General features: G+C 36.0%; 1 protein-coding gene and 1 non-coding gene across 3 annotated transcripts in view; one reads left to right on the top strand and one right to left on the bottom strand.

Annotated features, from left to right (window-relative positions):
* MED23 (mediator complex subunit 23) overlaps positions 1–14,540 on the bottom strand; it is a 45,168-nt gene that overhangs the window by 8,132 nt on the left and 22,496 nt on the right. For both annotated transcript variants that reach the window (XM_055329796.1, XM_055329797.1), the window contains 11 exons: positions 13,947–14,192; positions 12,009–12,151; positions 11,595–11,769; positions 10,165–10,328; positions 7,477–7,601; positions 6,177–6,382; positions 5,908–6,088; positions 4,351–4,521; positions 3,687–3,903; positions 1,643–1,879; positions 505–670 (listed from right to left, as the gene is read on the bottom strand). In XM_055329796.1, coding sequence (XP_055185771.1) covers positions 505–670; positions 1,643–1,879; positions 3,687–3,903; positions 4,351–4,521; positions 5,908–6,088; positions 6,177–6,382; positions 7,477–7,601; positions 10,165–10,328; positions 11,595–11,769; positions 12,009–12,151; positions 13,947–14,192 — 2,031 coding nt within the window. The remainder of the gene's footprint in view (positions 1–504; positions 671–1,642; positions 1,880–3,686; positions 3,904–4,350; positions 4,522–5,907; positions 6,089–6,176; positions 6,383–7,476; positions 7,602–10,164; positions 10,329–11,594; positions 11,770–12,008; positions 12,152–13,946; positions 14,193–14,540) is intronic.
* Positions 6,934–7,080, top strand: LOC129513221 (U4 spliceosomal RNA). The gene has a single exon (XR_008665192.1). It is a non-coding gene; the product is annotated as a U4 spliceosomal RNA (small nuclear RNA).

The following is a 14,540-nucleotide window of genomic DNA, read 5'->3' as shown; positions in this document are numbered from 1 at the left end:
TATCCCCTACTTAATGTTGATCTTCAAGAAAGGAATCTTCGAAGACTATCTTTTTTCTTTTTTAAAGATTTTATTTATTTATTCATGAGAGAGAGAGAGACAAAGGGGGTGGGGGGCAGAGACACAGGCAGAGGGAGAAGCAGGCTCCATGCAGGGAGCCTGACGTGGGACTTGATCCCGGGTCTCCAGGATCACACCCTGGGCTGAAGACTGAGCCACTGGGGCTGCCCAAGACTATCTTCAGTGAGATGTTAACATTATTCCTAACTTAAATGTCAAACAGCTACTAAAGAGCAGAGGTGGGAACAAACCCAGGTTTTCTGACCCCGTCCAGGACTCACTCCATTACATCTATATTACAAAGACAAAATCTGGGAACACAAGACAGTTACCATCCCATGTGCATCAGCCTTGGGACAACAGGTGTGTCTAACACTTTCAAATAAAATACCATTCTCTTTACAAATAAACAATGACTCTTATTGCATGAAACAGGATACACACCTTTTCAGGACAACATTTAGAAGAGCGTTTCCAACATCTTCGCCTGAAACAGCCAAGGCCATGAGCTCCACACAGGTAACATGTAGTGCATGGGCAGCTGGGTTGGGAAACTCATTGAATCTCCAGTCACAGTTTGGGAATGGACCAGGAGATTTGCCAGCCATTGGTGCAGATGGTTAAAGCAATAACTGTTTATGTTGAGATGAATGGCTCAAATTTATAGTGCTTTACAGTTCTCAAAGTGTTTCACATGTAAGTATCTCATTTTATTATCAACTTATCTGATTGTGAGCCCCCAAGAAGTGAAGAACAGAAAGTAAGAGGCAAATGATATGAACCAAATACACATTAAGTTTGACATTAACTGAAATGTACTGAGAGCAACCATAGGATTAACCACATAGTATAATGGTTACTCTTAAACAGATGTGCTTTTGAAACTGTGACATGATAGCTAGAGATGCAACCAGAGTATCCCCAGGCTTCCTCCATCTACTTCTTTTAATAGTTATATGACAGTTGATAAGAACATTACTTTATAATGAGTAATTCTTTTACTTCAAGAAACAAATGCTTTTGTATAGGAAAATAACTTACACCCATTTATGTAAAACTGCTCTACCTAGTAAATAGTGGCACGGTGTACAGAGTAAGCATAATGTGCTAATAACTTAAAACATGAAATCAAAATAAAGAACTATAATACAAAAACAGCATCCTTTTCATTAAAATGAGAGGAAAAAATAAGCTTTACTATTACCTATTAATATTTTAAAAAAGCATTTAAAGATTTACTTAAAGCAACAAAATTCTATGTTCTCCTGTAGGAAACAGATGTATTTACTACAATACATAGTTCCTTTTTTTAGGAACAGAATTTTTTTCTTTGAAATAAACCTCATAAGGTCTGTTTTTTAGATATAAAATTTAATGGAGTAAATGCCTACCTGGCAACTAATTAGATGCTAATTTAAGATGCAGCACAAGATCCTTTAACAAAAGTAAAAATAAAAATGATCATGAAAAAGTTGAAGTTTTGGAATATATAAAAATACTACCTTGAAAAGATAATGTGTTCTCACAAATTAATATACAGTTATTTCTGAGGAGTCTAGAAAAATCACAATGAAAAGGATATTATCTACTAGTCTGCCAATCAATCTGCAATAGTAGGAGTCATCTGGGACCCAAGGATTTTCTTCTCGAGCATTCATGCCACACTTCAGATATGTGTCACTTAGACACCAGCCTTGTGGTCGATTATCCTTGAGTGAGCCAATGATGGCATGGACAAGCTTTCGCTTGAGATGTGGGCGGTCTCTCAGGTGCATTTCGTAATAGTGTAGAGTATTATACAAATAAGTCACAGGGCGATCTGAGGAGAAGAAAACAGATCATCATAATGTTTATCTGTTTACCCACAATGAAAAACTAGCCCTCTGCTTTCAAGATTTCAAGAAACTCATGAAACTTTCACATGCAGAGCTATTGCATATAATAAATATTTTTATTTTAGGACAAGGCAGGCGGCGTCTAATAATATATACATGGTAGGTAAAGGAATATTCACTACAGTGCTGTTTACACTAGCAAAAAGATTAGAAGAGCCTAAATGGTCAAAACATGGCATATGTGGCATGAATGAGTTTTTTATGTACTGATACAAAATAGTCAATCCTAACACATTATGAAGGCATTAAAAACAAGGTGCAAAAACAAAACAAAACAAAACAAAAACAAGGTGCAGAACAATGCATATATATATTCTATATTATTTGTGGGGGAAAAAAATAACCCCAGAATATCTTTGGAAGGTACACAGGAAACTGGTAATAGTGGTCTCCTACAGAGAAAGAAACTGGCCAGCTGAAGGTCAGGATGGGGTTAACTACTTTTCACTGCATACCCCTCTGTACCATGTGGATATGTTACCTAATTTAAAAAAATGTTTTTAAAGGAATGTTTGCTTGAACTTCATACCTATTTTGTAGTGCTAAAATGAAATTCAGATTTCTGGTTAGGAAGAAGGCATCTTAGATAAAGGACTGAGGAGAACTGCCCGCCCTGCCTGGAAAAAACACTTTGTCCCCACAGTGGCTGCTCTAGGACTTTCACACTCCTATTGCTAACTCCACCATTCTCTGATCACCTGGTTTAAAACTTTAAAGTTGTCTTTGATTTTTTTTTCTGTATTCTCCTCACAAGCAGCAAATCATGTTCTGTTCCTTCCTCCTTGACTATTTGTCCCTTCTTTCTCATTTCCAATACTATCATAGTTGTCTAGGTATTAACCATATAACTGAATTTTTTGACTTAAGTCTTTGAAATGGCTTTCTCCTTCCAAAACATGCTACCAATTACAACTACATTTATCTTTCTAAAATAATGCTTTCTATGCAATGACCTTACTCAATAGCTTCTAGCTGATTCTTGATTACCTGCAGGTTATAAGATCAAAACTTCTCAGCCTGGCACTTACAGCGATCTACTGTCAGGTACAATGTTTAAATTCTCAACTTAGCCAATGAGGAGACTGTTTTCAGAATGCTGTGATTTTTCCAAAGGACTCCTGCCTAGGATGTTCTATTCTCCTTTCTACTTATATAAGCCACATATACCACAGATCGAATCCTATCATCCAGGAAGCCTGCCAAGACCTGTTAGTTCATAGTAACATCAGTCTGTTCTGAACTCATATCATACCCTTCTTCTCTACTCATTTGGCAATTAATCACACTGTAAAAGGGGGCATCTGTTGCACCTCACTTTTATTTCTGCTATTTAATACAATTGCCATGATCTACCTATTCATATTTTATGTCATTTGTTTTATATTTCATGGCATCATTACACAGCACTTATTCTCTCTCTCTTTTTTTTAAATTTTTTAATTTATGATAGAGAGAGAGAGAGAGAGAGAGAGAGACACGAGGAGGGAGAAGCAGGCTCCATGCAGGGAGCCCAACATGGGACTCGATCCCGGGACTCCAGGATCGCGCCCCGGGCCAAAGGCAGGTGCTAAACCGCTGAGCCACTCAGGGATCCCCCACAGCACTTATTCTCAAAACACTTTTATTAAAAAACAATTAAAATTCTTAGAATCATGATTACCCATATGGTCATGCCCAAACTACTTCTGTTTACTGAACTATAAGATAGAATTAAAATTTGAAAAAGCTTACCATGAAATTTATATAAGCCACCAAGGTGATCTAGTAGAGTCTCCAGTGATTTGGAAACTGGAAGCAATTCTAAAAATCTGTGGATTACTATATCAAATACTGGGAGAAATCGAAGACACACATTTCCAAAATAGATGGGTAGATAGGGAGACTGGATCTGCACAGGGGGATCAACCTGCTCTGCCAGGCCCTCAAAATATAGTTTCTCAGGGTATTTCTGTGGAAGTAAGAAAACAGCAAATGTTCAGGATATCCTTTTTTGTTTTCTTAAAAAAAAAAAAAAATTAACCTATTTAAATTTGTCATCTTTAAAAGAATATGAAACCATGTTTATTTTTTGCAATGCAATGAAATAAATCTAGAGTCTTTTACTTGACAAAAATCTCTATTATCCCAAAGATATATCAAGAAATTTATGTATAAAGGAATTTGTAATAACCCTTTCATTTAGTATGTAAGTACTCAATCTACTAAAACCATAGTCTCGATAAATTCCGAACAGTAGAGATACTCTAACAGAATCTTGAGAAAGTTTAGAGAGTTAATTTCCTTCTCTATAGAGAGAAAACAATAGAACCACACAGAGAAAACAGCCAAACCAATTAGCCAAATACCCAAGAAGAGCTTAAAAAAGATTCACTGAAGCACTGATTTGAATTAGTACCTTGTGATAATTCATATGCTTGGTGTGCCAGTCGTTCTGTAGCCAGTGCTCTGGAGAATTTTCCTTCACAAAATCACTTACTCGATTTCTAAAATCATTTGGTTTGAGTAACAGCAACTGAATTATGAAATAACAAACCTGGGCTTCATTTCCTTCATGACTACGCATGGCCTTTGGAAAACAACAGAAAAATGATATTATAATGTCTGAACTGTGCAAAAGCATGGCTTTGGTACTAGACAGTCTATATTTGAATACGCTAATATCCCACTACTATTAGAATTTCATTATATGTCTAATTTACCCTTAACTGTTCAGAATTCCCCCAAGTGTATTTAACTTTCATTTTTAATTTTTTGATTTAAATTTAATTTTTATTGGTATTCAATTTGCCAACATATAGAATAATACCCAGTGCTCATCCCGTCAAGTGTCCACCTCAGGGCCCGTCACCCAGTCACCCCCACCCCCACCTACCTCCCCTTCCACCATCCCTAGTTTGTTTCCCAGAGTTAGGAGTCTCTCATGTTGTCTCCCTTTCTGATATTTCCCACTCCTTTTTTCTCCTTTCCCCTTTATTCCCTTTCAGTATTTTTTGTATTTCCCAAATGAATGAGACCATATAATGTTTGTCCTTCTCTGATTGACTTATTTCACTCAGCATAATACCCTCCAGTTCCATCCACATCAAAGCAAATGGTGGGTATTTGTCGTTTCTAATGGCTGAGTAATATTCCATTGTCGTATTTAACTTTCTTGCCCATTTTTGGTTCTCATCATTCCTTCTGCCCAAAGTGTCCTTCTTATTTCTTTTGTTGAAATCTAATCCAACTGTCAAAATCTCTCACTTAGATAGATGTGGTTTCTCATTGTTGCCTGGTGATATTTTCCTTATATCTCTATCTTATCTTTGTATTTTACCGATTTACAGACAGCTCATTTCTCCTACTATATCATAACCATATTTATATTTATATTCCATAGCTAGGAGGTTAAAGTTAATCAATTAAGCCACCCTAAATATCACCACTATAGTATTTTTTAAAAAGTAGCATTTTCCAGCCTGGCTCAGTGTCTTCTCTTAAAATTCTTCCTGAAATAGATATCAAGTCAAGAGGAAAAATCATTTGGGGAATATTGAGTGGTTATCAGAAATATTCAGTTCTGACTCTGACTGCCAAAGTATACAGAAATGATTATTAGCACTCTGCAAAGAAATAAAATGACTTTTTACCACTTCCTGCCTCTAATGAGAGCCTTGGGAATCAACTCAGGGCCTAATTGCTTGTACTTTTACAGCATCACGAGGCCAGATCATGTCTGCCTTATTTACTTCTATATTTTCTGTGCATAGAACACAGCAGATATTTAATACACACTTGCTGAATGAGACAATGGGAAATCTCCAGTTCCTTAGGGAAGTGATAACAATGCTTGATTATAGTATAATTGCCTTAAATCCTTACAGATCATCAGCACAAGATCCATCAGTCACACACCATGATCTAAAAGAGAGTGAAGTAGCTTAGAAACTTGTTCTTGTAAGCATATTCTTACCAGGCAGAGAATCAATCTGTCCAATGTAACAATGTTATACTTCCATACCATGTCATTAAGAATTTCAATGCATTTGTTGAGTTGCTGACCTCCAGCTGATGTAGAGAACTCATATACTAAGAAATCTGCAAATGTTCTCACATGGGCTACCAAGGCCCTGGCTCCAATTCTTTCTAATACTCTGGAAAGCAGAGAGTAAAAACTAAGTTATATCGCTATGTGGTATAACAGCTTGTTAAATAGAATGCAGATCTAGGTTTCTGGCTTACCTATAGCCAATCTGATTAATATGATCTGTTTCCAAGAGCATTTTCCAGAGAAGACAAAGGAAGAGAGGAGGAGAGCCTTGCATAGAGAAGTGGGTAATGATGTCATTTTCATTGGTCATTGACTTCCACTTCCTATATTCCTCCTCCACATTTTTTTTCAGATTAAAACGGCTTTCCTGAGGTACGTTATTCTGCTTGAAGAATGCCTAAAAGGAAGATCAAAAGTTTTTTATACTAAAATGAAGAGCACTGGCCAGAGTCAAGAAATCAGTTCTGGACTTGATTCTGACACTATTAAACTCTATGTGACCTCAGGTAATTAAGTAATCAAGGTGTGAATTTCTTTTCTTTTTTTTTTTTTTCAAGGTGTGAATTTCTATAAAGGGAAAATATACAGGCTTGACTAGATAATCTCTAAGATTCTTCTTAGATTTCCTAAATAGATATTCCAAGCAAGCCTGAATTCAAAGCTTCCTCAAACATCTGTTGATATTTCTGTTTGTCTTTGGGAAAAAGAAAAAAAAAAAGAAAGAAATTATGTGCCTTTTGGTTATATATTTTAGTATCTCTAAAAGGAAAATCCATTATACTAAACCAATGGGTCTCAGACCTCCTGTTTTGGAAGTTCAGCAGTCTGTATCTGATCAAGCCTCTAGGTAATTCTACCAAGTTTGAGAGTTACTTGCCCTAGCCCTGTTGGAAGTTCTATAAAGCAGATATTCATTATGTTTAAACTTTTCTCTGAAAAGTAGAGGACAGCTTTGCGCAGTGGCAGTATTGCAGCCAATGAGGTCTATCCGAGGCACGATTATTGCTCATTGAAAAGTAGAGGACAGATGAGGTTTTCCTTTTTCCATAGTATAAAAGCCAAGTTTGTAGTTTTTCTCTCTGTATGATTAAAAAAAAATTCAGTCAAGTGCAACAATGTGTATTCTATGAAGCTCTGTTAAGTTGTATTTCTCCCCATTTCAGTTCTAAAAAAGAGAAAGAATTTTTCAGGTAATGTGTTAATTCTCACAACATTCTAAAATTGTTAACTAATAACATGAAACCATAATTAAATTTTTAGGAACGTATCCAGGCCTAGAGTAAGTCAGGGAACAACTCAAGAGACTTTGGAGTAGTACAGGTTTTTAAAAAAAGAAACAGAAGCTAATTTCCTTTGGATATCGCTAAAACCAGCTCTCTAGAATTACATTAAATGGGAAGAAATGAATTAATTGGAAAAAAATGACTTCATATATACTAAATGGAAGAATGATTTTGTATATATTCAATATATAATTCAAGACCAAATTACCTGTAGTGGGCCTGGAAAGCAGCTAAGAGTGTGTGATGCCCAATTATGAGGAGTAAAACTCATGATGGTCTGAAGTATGTCTTTACACCAAGTTCCCTGAATTGAATCAGAGCCTGTAAAAAAATCTAAACATAAACAAACAGAGGTAATCCAGATATAAATGATCATACCCATAATTCATAAATGGTATCATAGAAAAAGTAAGTTATGTACACGCATTGAATTTCACGGCAATACACTCACTGCTTAACTAGTTATATTCAGTTTAGACCTAAATTTTCTTAGTTTATGATTTGAATGATTACATTAGTAAATGATTACATTAGTAAACATGAACACAATTAGTGAAAAGAAGACAAAAGACATTTCAATCTATTTTTTTTTTTTTAAGTAGGCTCCATGCTCAGCATGCAGCCCAACTCGGGCCTTGAACTCATGATCCTAAGATCAAGACCTGAGCTGAGATCAAGAGTTGGACATTTAACAGACTCCCAGGAGCCTCTGTAATCTTTTTTTTTTTAAGGTTACAGAGCACCAATGATCTAACAGTGACATAGGCCCACCATGATCGCTCATGTAGTTCAGTCTGACAATGAGGTATCAACACTTTATTGAGCCAAGGAAACAGAATTGAGAAAATATATCTTTTCCAGTGGTTGAAATAGCTATAGACTATAACTCTCTAAATCAAGAAGGTTAATTTATTGGGACACCTGGGTTGCTCAGCGGTTGAGTGTCTGCCTTTGGCTTGGGTCGTGATCCCGGGGTCCTGGGATAGAGTCCTGCATCGGGTTCCCTGCAAAGGAGCCTGCTTCTCCCTCTGCTTCTCTTTGTGTCTCTCATGAATAAATAAATACATAAATAAATCTTAAAAAAAGGGTTAATTTATGTAAAATAAGATAGTTTACACAGATGTATCTGAGGTTGCCAAATTCAGTAACTATTTCTTTAAAACAGCAATTCTCAAAGTGTGGTCTGTGGACTCTGTGGGTCCCCAATATCCTTCCAAGGATTTGATGAGGTCAAAACTATTAAAATAGTAATACTAAGATAGTACTAAACTTTTTACTCTGTTCATATGTGCAACAGTGGGGCAAAGGTAATGGTAGGGAAAACTGAACAAGCCCTCAGAACAAGTCAAACAGTGGCACCAGACTATACTAATAGCCACTGTAATCTTCACTATACTCTCGCTAGGCAGCGGCGGGGGGGGGGGGGGGGGGGGAGGGGCGGTTGGGAGAAAATGCAGGTTTTACTCTAGAATATCCCTGAAGTAGTGAAAAGGACTGTATCTTAGCCCTTAAATACATCTAATTTTGTTGTGATAAAAATGGAAGTATGCAGAGTCCTAGCTACACACTGAAGTATGATAGGCATCTAAAGGAAAAGTACTTGTGCAATTGTCTGAATATCAAATTAAATTAGCTCTTTTTTTAAATGGAATTCCATTTTTACTTGAAAGAACATCTGACAGAAAAACTACAGTTATTCAGACTTGGGCAATAAGCAGCATTTTCTTGAACAAAGGGAACCTATTACTTCAAGGAAAACAAATGACCACATCTTTTGCCAATGATAAAATTTGACTTGTCAAATGAAAAAAATCAAAGTTTTGGAAAACTTCTATCCACTACTATAAGCTTGATAGTAATCCAAAACTTAAAGATTTTCCTAATGAAATTTGCAGTGATATTAACAAATGTAATTTTATGATATTGCATAATGAAGTGTGCCAACATTTATGAGATCTACGTAACTCACTGGATCAATGTTTTCCAAAAACTAATTCATGAAGTTATAAAATATGCATGGATAAAAAAAAAATCCATTAGGTATGCAAAATAGACCAAATGATTATAATGTAATAGAGTACAAAAAGTTTACTGAATAGAATTTTGGATCTACACTGCAACTAACATTTAAGAAACCATCACTTGTCCAATTTTGTGTGACATCAAAGAACATTGGCAATTATCTGAAAAGGCTATTAAGATACTCCTCCCCTTTCCAACCTCTTACCTGTGTGAGGCTATATTTTTTTCAGTTCTAAAATAACATATTTCAATAGATGAAATGTAGAAGTAAATATGAGTATCCAGCAAAGCTTCCTTTACATTAGATATTAAAGAGAGATGCAAAAAATGTGAAACAATGGTGCCTTTTCTCACTAAAGTTTTGTTTTGAAGAATATATAGCTTATTTTTCACAAAAAAATGCCATTATGCTAATATGTAACAAGTTTAATATTAAGTGAATCAAAAATATTTAAAAAGCATCTAATAACTCAGTATATATTAACTAAATTGAATTCAAATAAGAAAATTTTAAAAGCATCAATCTTGATAACTAATAAAGTAAATATTGATATAATCCATATAAATGGAAAATCTTTGGGAATTTCTTTTTTTATTTTTATGAGTATAAAGTGGTCCTGAGACCAAAAACCTCAAGAACTACTATTTAAAAATGATGTAAAAAAGCTGAAAACTGAAGCTCAACCTAGTTAAAGTGATAGTACACAGAAGAACCTATATTAATGGTTGAAATGGTGAAAGTCTTAACACAACTTTTTTTTTTTAAACAAATGAAATGGATCTTTTCAGTATATTATCCTCTTAATAATCAGTAGGGACATAGCATACTTTAATTCATCTGTTTTTGTTGGTGGTGGTTGCATGTTCACTGTACCTGTTACATGAGTTGCTCTAGCTAAGGTCAGTATCAAGGCTCGGTTCAGCTCTTCAGATTCTGCAGACAGCACTGTTTTGGGATCACTCAGGAAGCGTGTGAACTGTGGCTGTACCTCTGAGCTCCCTAATGCTGTTATAAGCCTAAGTGCAGTGCTCTCAACGCTGAAAGAACAAAAAGAAATATGAAAAAGTTGCATATAAAATTTCACAATTATAGAATTAAATCTAAATCTAGGTTAATTAAACTGGAAAAAAATACGCAAACTATGAATTCCTCTTCTTTGATTAAACACACACACTTCTCCTTTATGTGAGAATGAGCTTTGTTTAATATGTTTTAAAAACCTGAGTGCCAAATTTTATAACAAAACTGTCTGACAATATTTACACACTTGAAAAAGACAGCTTGTAGCTTATAGGACTAAACAATTTCACCTGGATATACAGCACTTCAAAAATTCCATTTTTCAATCTGAAATATATTTTCACTTAGAGCAAAATTAAAGGGACATGATAATTTAATGGTAATCTGAAGTGTATTTAAATCCAACATTCAAAAGGGCTAAATTAGAACATTTTGTCAAAGGCGTTGGAAGTACTTATTCTCAGGCCAAAGATCACTAGGCAAGGACTAAACTACCTTAATAACTTTCTATTTATTTATTTTAAGATTTTATTTATTTGAGAAAGAGAGTGACAAAGAGTACGAGTAGGGGGGTGAAGAGAGGGAGAAGCAGACTCCCTACTGAGCAGGGAGCCTGTCTTGGGGGTCGATCAGAGGACACTGGGGTCATGACCTGAGCCGAAGGCAGATGCTTAACCAACTGAGCCACCCAGGAACGCCATTAACTTTCTATTTAAAGAGCTATCCTGGGGGCACCTGAGTGGCTCAGCTGGTAAGCATCTGCCTTCTGCTCAGGTCATGATCCCAGAGTCCCCAGATCGAGCCTCATGATATGCTCCCTGCCCAGCAGAGAGTCTGCTTTTTCCTCTCCCTCTGCCACTCCCCACACTCATGCTCATGCTTTCTTGTTCCTTGCACTCTCTCACAAAGAAATAAATAACAAATCTTTAAAAAATTAAAAATAGGGATCCGTGGGTGGCTCAGTGGTTTAGCGCCTGCCTTCGGCCCAGGGCGTGATCCTGGAGTCCCAGGATCGAGTCCCGTATCGGGCTTCCTGCATGGAGCCTGCTTCTCCCTCTGTCTGTGTCTCTGCCTCTCTATGTCTCTCATGAATAAATAAATAAAATCTTTAAAAATAAATAAATAAAAAGCTGTCCTCTACTTCTTCTGTATTGGAAATAAAATACTCTAGAAGCAGAGGAAATTTATGACAAATGAATACAAATACTATAAAGGACTAAGTTTCCTGTGTCCAACAAAGTTTCTAAGAAATCTAAAGGAAAGATCATCATCCAATAGCTCACCAGAGATGGAGCTGGTTTTGGTTTGTTTGTGCAACTGCGGCTAGAGTATGAAGATGGCTCAGAAGCTGCACTCTGTAATGAGGCTGGATGTGGTGCATCCGGTAGCTAAACATCTCAAGAAGTGTGTGTAATATCCCCCAGGCATGGGACTTGAAAACAGTTGGCAAAAGTTGACCTTCAGGAACAAGACAATTTAAGGCACCAATTATAAAAGTTGTGAATTCAAAGACATTGAAGAAAAGTCACAGGCAATAAAATCTATGTAAGACTTGATCATGAACACATACACACACGCACACACACACTTTCCAAAATTTTTCCATAATTCCTCTTTAACGGTAAGGAAAAAAAAATCCATACCCTAATCACAATTACCAAGTTAATGGTTATAAACACCAGAAAGTCCTGTCTTACTGATAAATCCTTTGATGCCCAAAGACTCTATTTCCATATAGACCAATAAACGACTGTACGTTTCCACTAGGGCTGGAGCCAAGGCCACACTGGATTTTGCATGAGCAAGTTTTATCACTCTGGTAGCGATGCTATGGATAAGGCTGAGGAAAAACAAAGAAAAAAGAAAATCCATATATATTTTTTAAAAATTTATTTATTTATTCATGAAAGACACAGAGAGAGAGGCAGAGATAGAGGCAGAGGGACAAACAGGCTCCATGCAGGGAACCTGACGTGGGACTTGATCCCAGGTCTCCAGGATCACACCCTGGGCTGAAGGCTGCGCTAAGCCAGTGAGCCACCCCACCCGGGTTGCCCAGAAAATCCATGTTTTTGACATAGATATAGCAGTTACTTTACTTATATATAGGGATCTTGGTATAAATCTAAACATATAAATGAAATGAATGAGCTCCATTTTAATCATTTAAGTTGTATAGGACACTTGATAGTGATGCACTGTATAATCTGAGATTAATTCTGGTTTCCATGGTGCTTTCAATGTGCATCAGGATCCCTTGCTCATTGAAAAGCAAATTTGGGTATGACTCATAAGAACACACTGGAATTAAAAAAAAAAAAAAAAAAGACTAAAACAAAAACCAAAAACAAACCCCAATATAATTTAAACAAAAAGAACATGTGTGAATGGTTTTAGTCTGTTTTTCTTTTTCAAATATGTAACTAAAACTATTTGAGAAATTAAATGACTTTTATTATAGAATTACTTAAAAGAGTGCTAGGAACCAAACATTGAGTCCTTTCCTCAACAGGGCTTTCCTCAACTCTGTCACACAAGCAGGCAAAGCACCATATAATGCTATGATAATGTTTCCCACTAGAAAAAGAGCATGGCTCTTCTAGCACTGATGCCCCACAGATACATTCTTTTTTACCTAGACAGTGTCTGAAGTTTGAGCCAATACTTAAGAGCTAATGGACTAGATATAAAAATCTGGAATTCTAGCCCTTCTCAAAAAAATTGAGAAGATCGAGATATACTAGTCTACAGTCTTACATTATAGAAATTAGCTAAAATGGCAGCACCATGAGGTAAGGCCTGCAATGCTTCAGTAAGCCTCAAGTCCTTCTACATATGCATACGTGCATGTGCCTGAATATCTGGCTCTCTCACTCAGCAGCATGTGGCACTCACTCACATAGTCAGCTTGGCTCCTAGGGGTACTTGAGGCTCTAGAATCACATCCAACAGAGCCATTTCTGTCTTTCAGAAGCCATAATGTCAATTCTAAAAGCATCCTATTAATAATCAATTCAGTACAGGCATTATAATTTTCACATTCCTGGACTCAGCTTTTCTACTTCCAGCAAATTATTTAATAGAAGTAGATTATGAGTAGGTGCAAAGACAGCCATAAAGGTAGTTTTCATAGCCATCATTAGAATACTAAGATACTGCAAATAATTCATGTCCAACAATGTGGAACTGGCTAACCAATCATATATAGCCACACAAAAGACTTCTTTGTAGCAATTAAAATAGATGTTTTTAAAAAACTCTAGACCAAAAGAGGTGTTTGATAGATTATTATGGGGAAAAGTTGGTTACAAAAGACTATTGCAGTTAAGAATCCATTTTGTTAAGAGAAAAACCCAACCCATAAGTACATATATTTATAAAAGACTGAGAACATATACCAAAAAATTTTTATAATGCTTATTTTTCATTAGGAGATTATGGCAATACTTTCTTGAGGTTTATTTGTGTATTCTAGAATTCTTATAATAAATAATATCATTTTTAAATAAAATAAACCTAATCATTAAAAAATGTACCTGACCATAAAACATGCACATACATAATCATGAAATAATCCCTATACTATGCTGATATCAATTCCCCAACACAGGACCAAATAAGTAAAAAGAACATACCTCATTTTGGCATGAACTGTCAGTGAATCCAGCAGATTCATGGGTAAAGGAGTAATCGATGCTGAAGCCAAGCAGCTCGTTCCAGGAAGAGGTACTCTCATAATTCCATTTCCATAAATAGTTTCTACCAGAGCTCCCATGGGTAAAGTAAAACATTCTGAATTTGTAGAGTATGCATTACACAGCAAGGCAATCTTATAATCATTCATTTGTAAACTTTTATTTCTGAGACTCTGCTGTAGGAACCTAAAATTTCAAGGACCATTAAACAGTAAAATATGCAAATAATTCCCAGAAAGTTAACTCTGCATTTTTTTTTTAAAGATTTACTTATTTATTTATGATAGACAGACAGAGAGAGAGAGAGAGAGAGGCAGAGACACAGGAGGAGGGAGAAGCAGGCTCCATGCAGGGAGCCCGACGTGGGACTCAATCCCAGGACTCCAGGATCGCGCCCTGGGCCAAAGGCAGGTGCCAAACTGCTGAGCCACCCAGGGATCCCTTAACTCTGCATTTTAAAAAACATTTATTTTCATAAAATGATTTACTAATACTACCTTTATTCCTATAGGTATTACAGTTTCTGCCCAAAAT

This window comes from Nyctereutes procyonoides, unplaced genomic scaffold, assembly GCF_905146905.1.
Source record: "Nyctereutes procyonoides isolate TBG_1078 unplaced genomic scaffold, NYPRO_anot_genome, whole genome shotgun sequence".
In the NCBI taxonomy this organism is placed as follows: Eukaryota; Metazoa; Chordata; class Mammalia; order Carnivora; family Canidae; genus Nyctereutes; species Nyctereutes procyonoides.
Note: the sequence above shows the minus strand (reverse complement) of the source record. Positions and strands in the feature narration are given on the sequence as shown.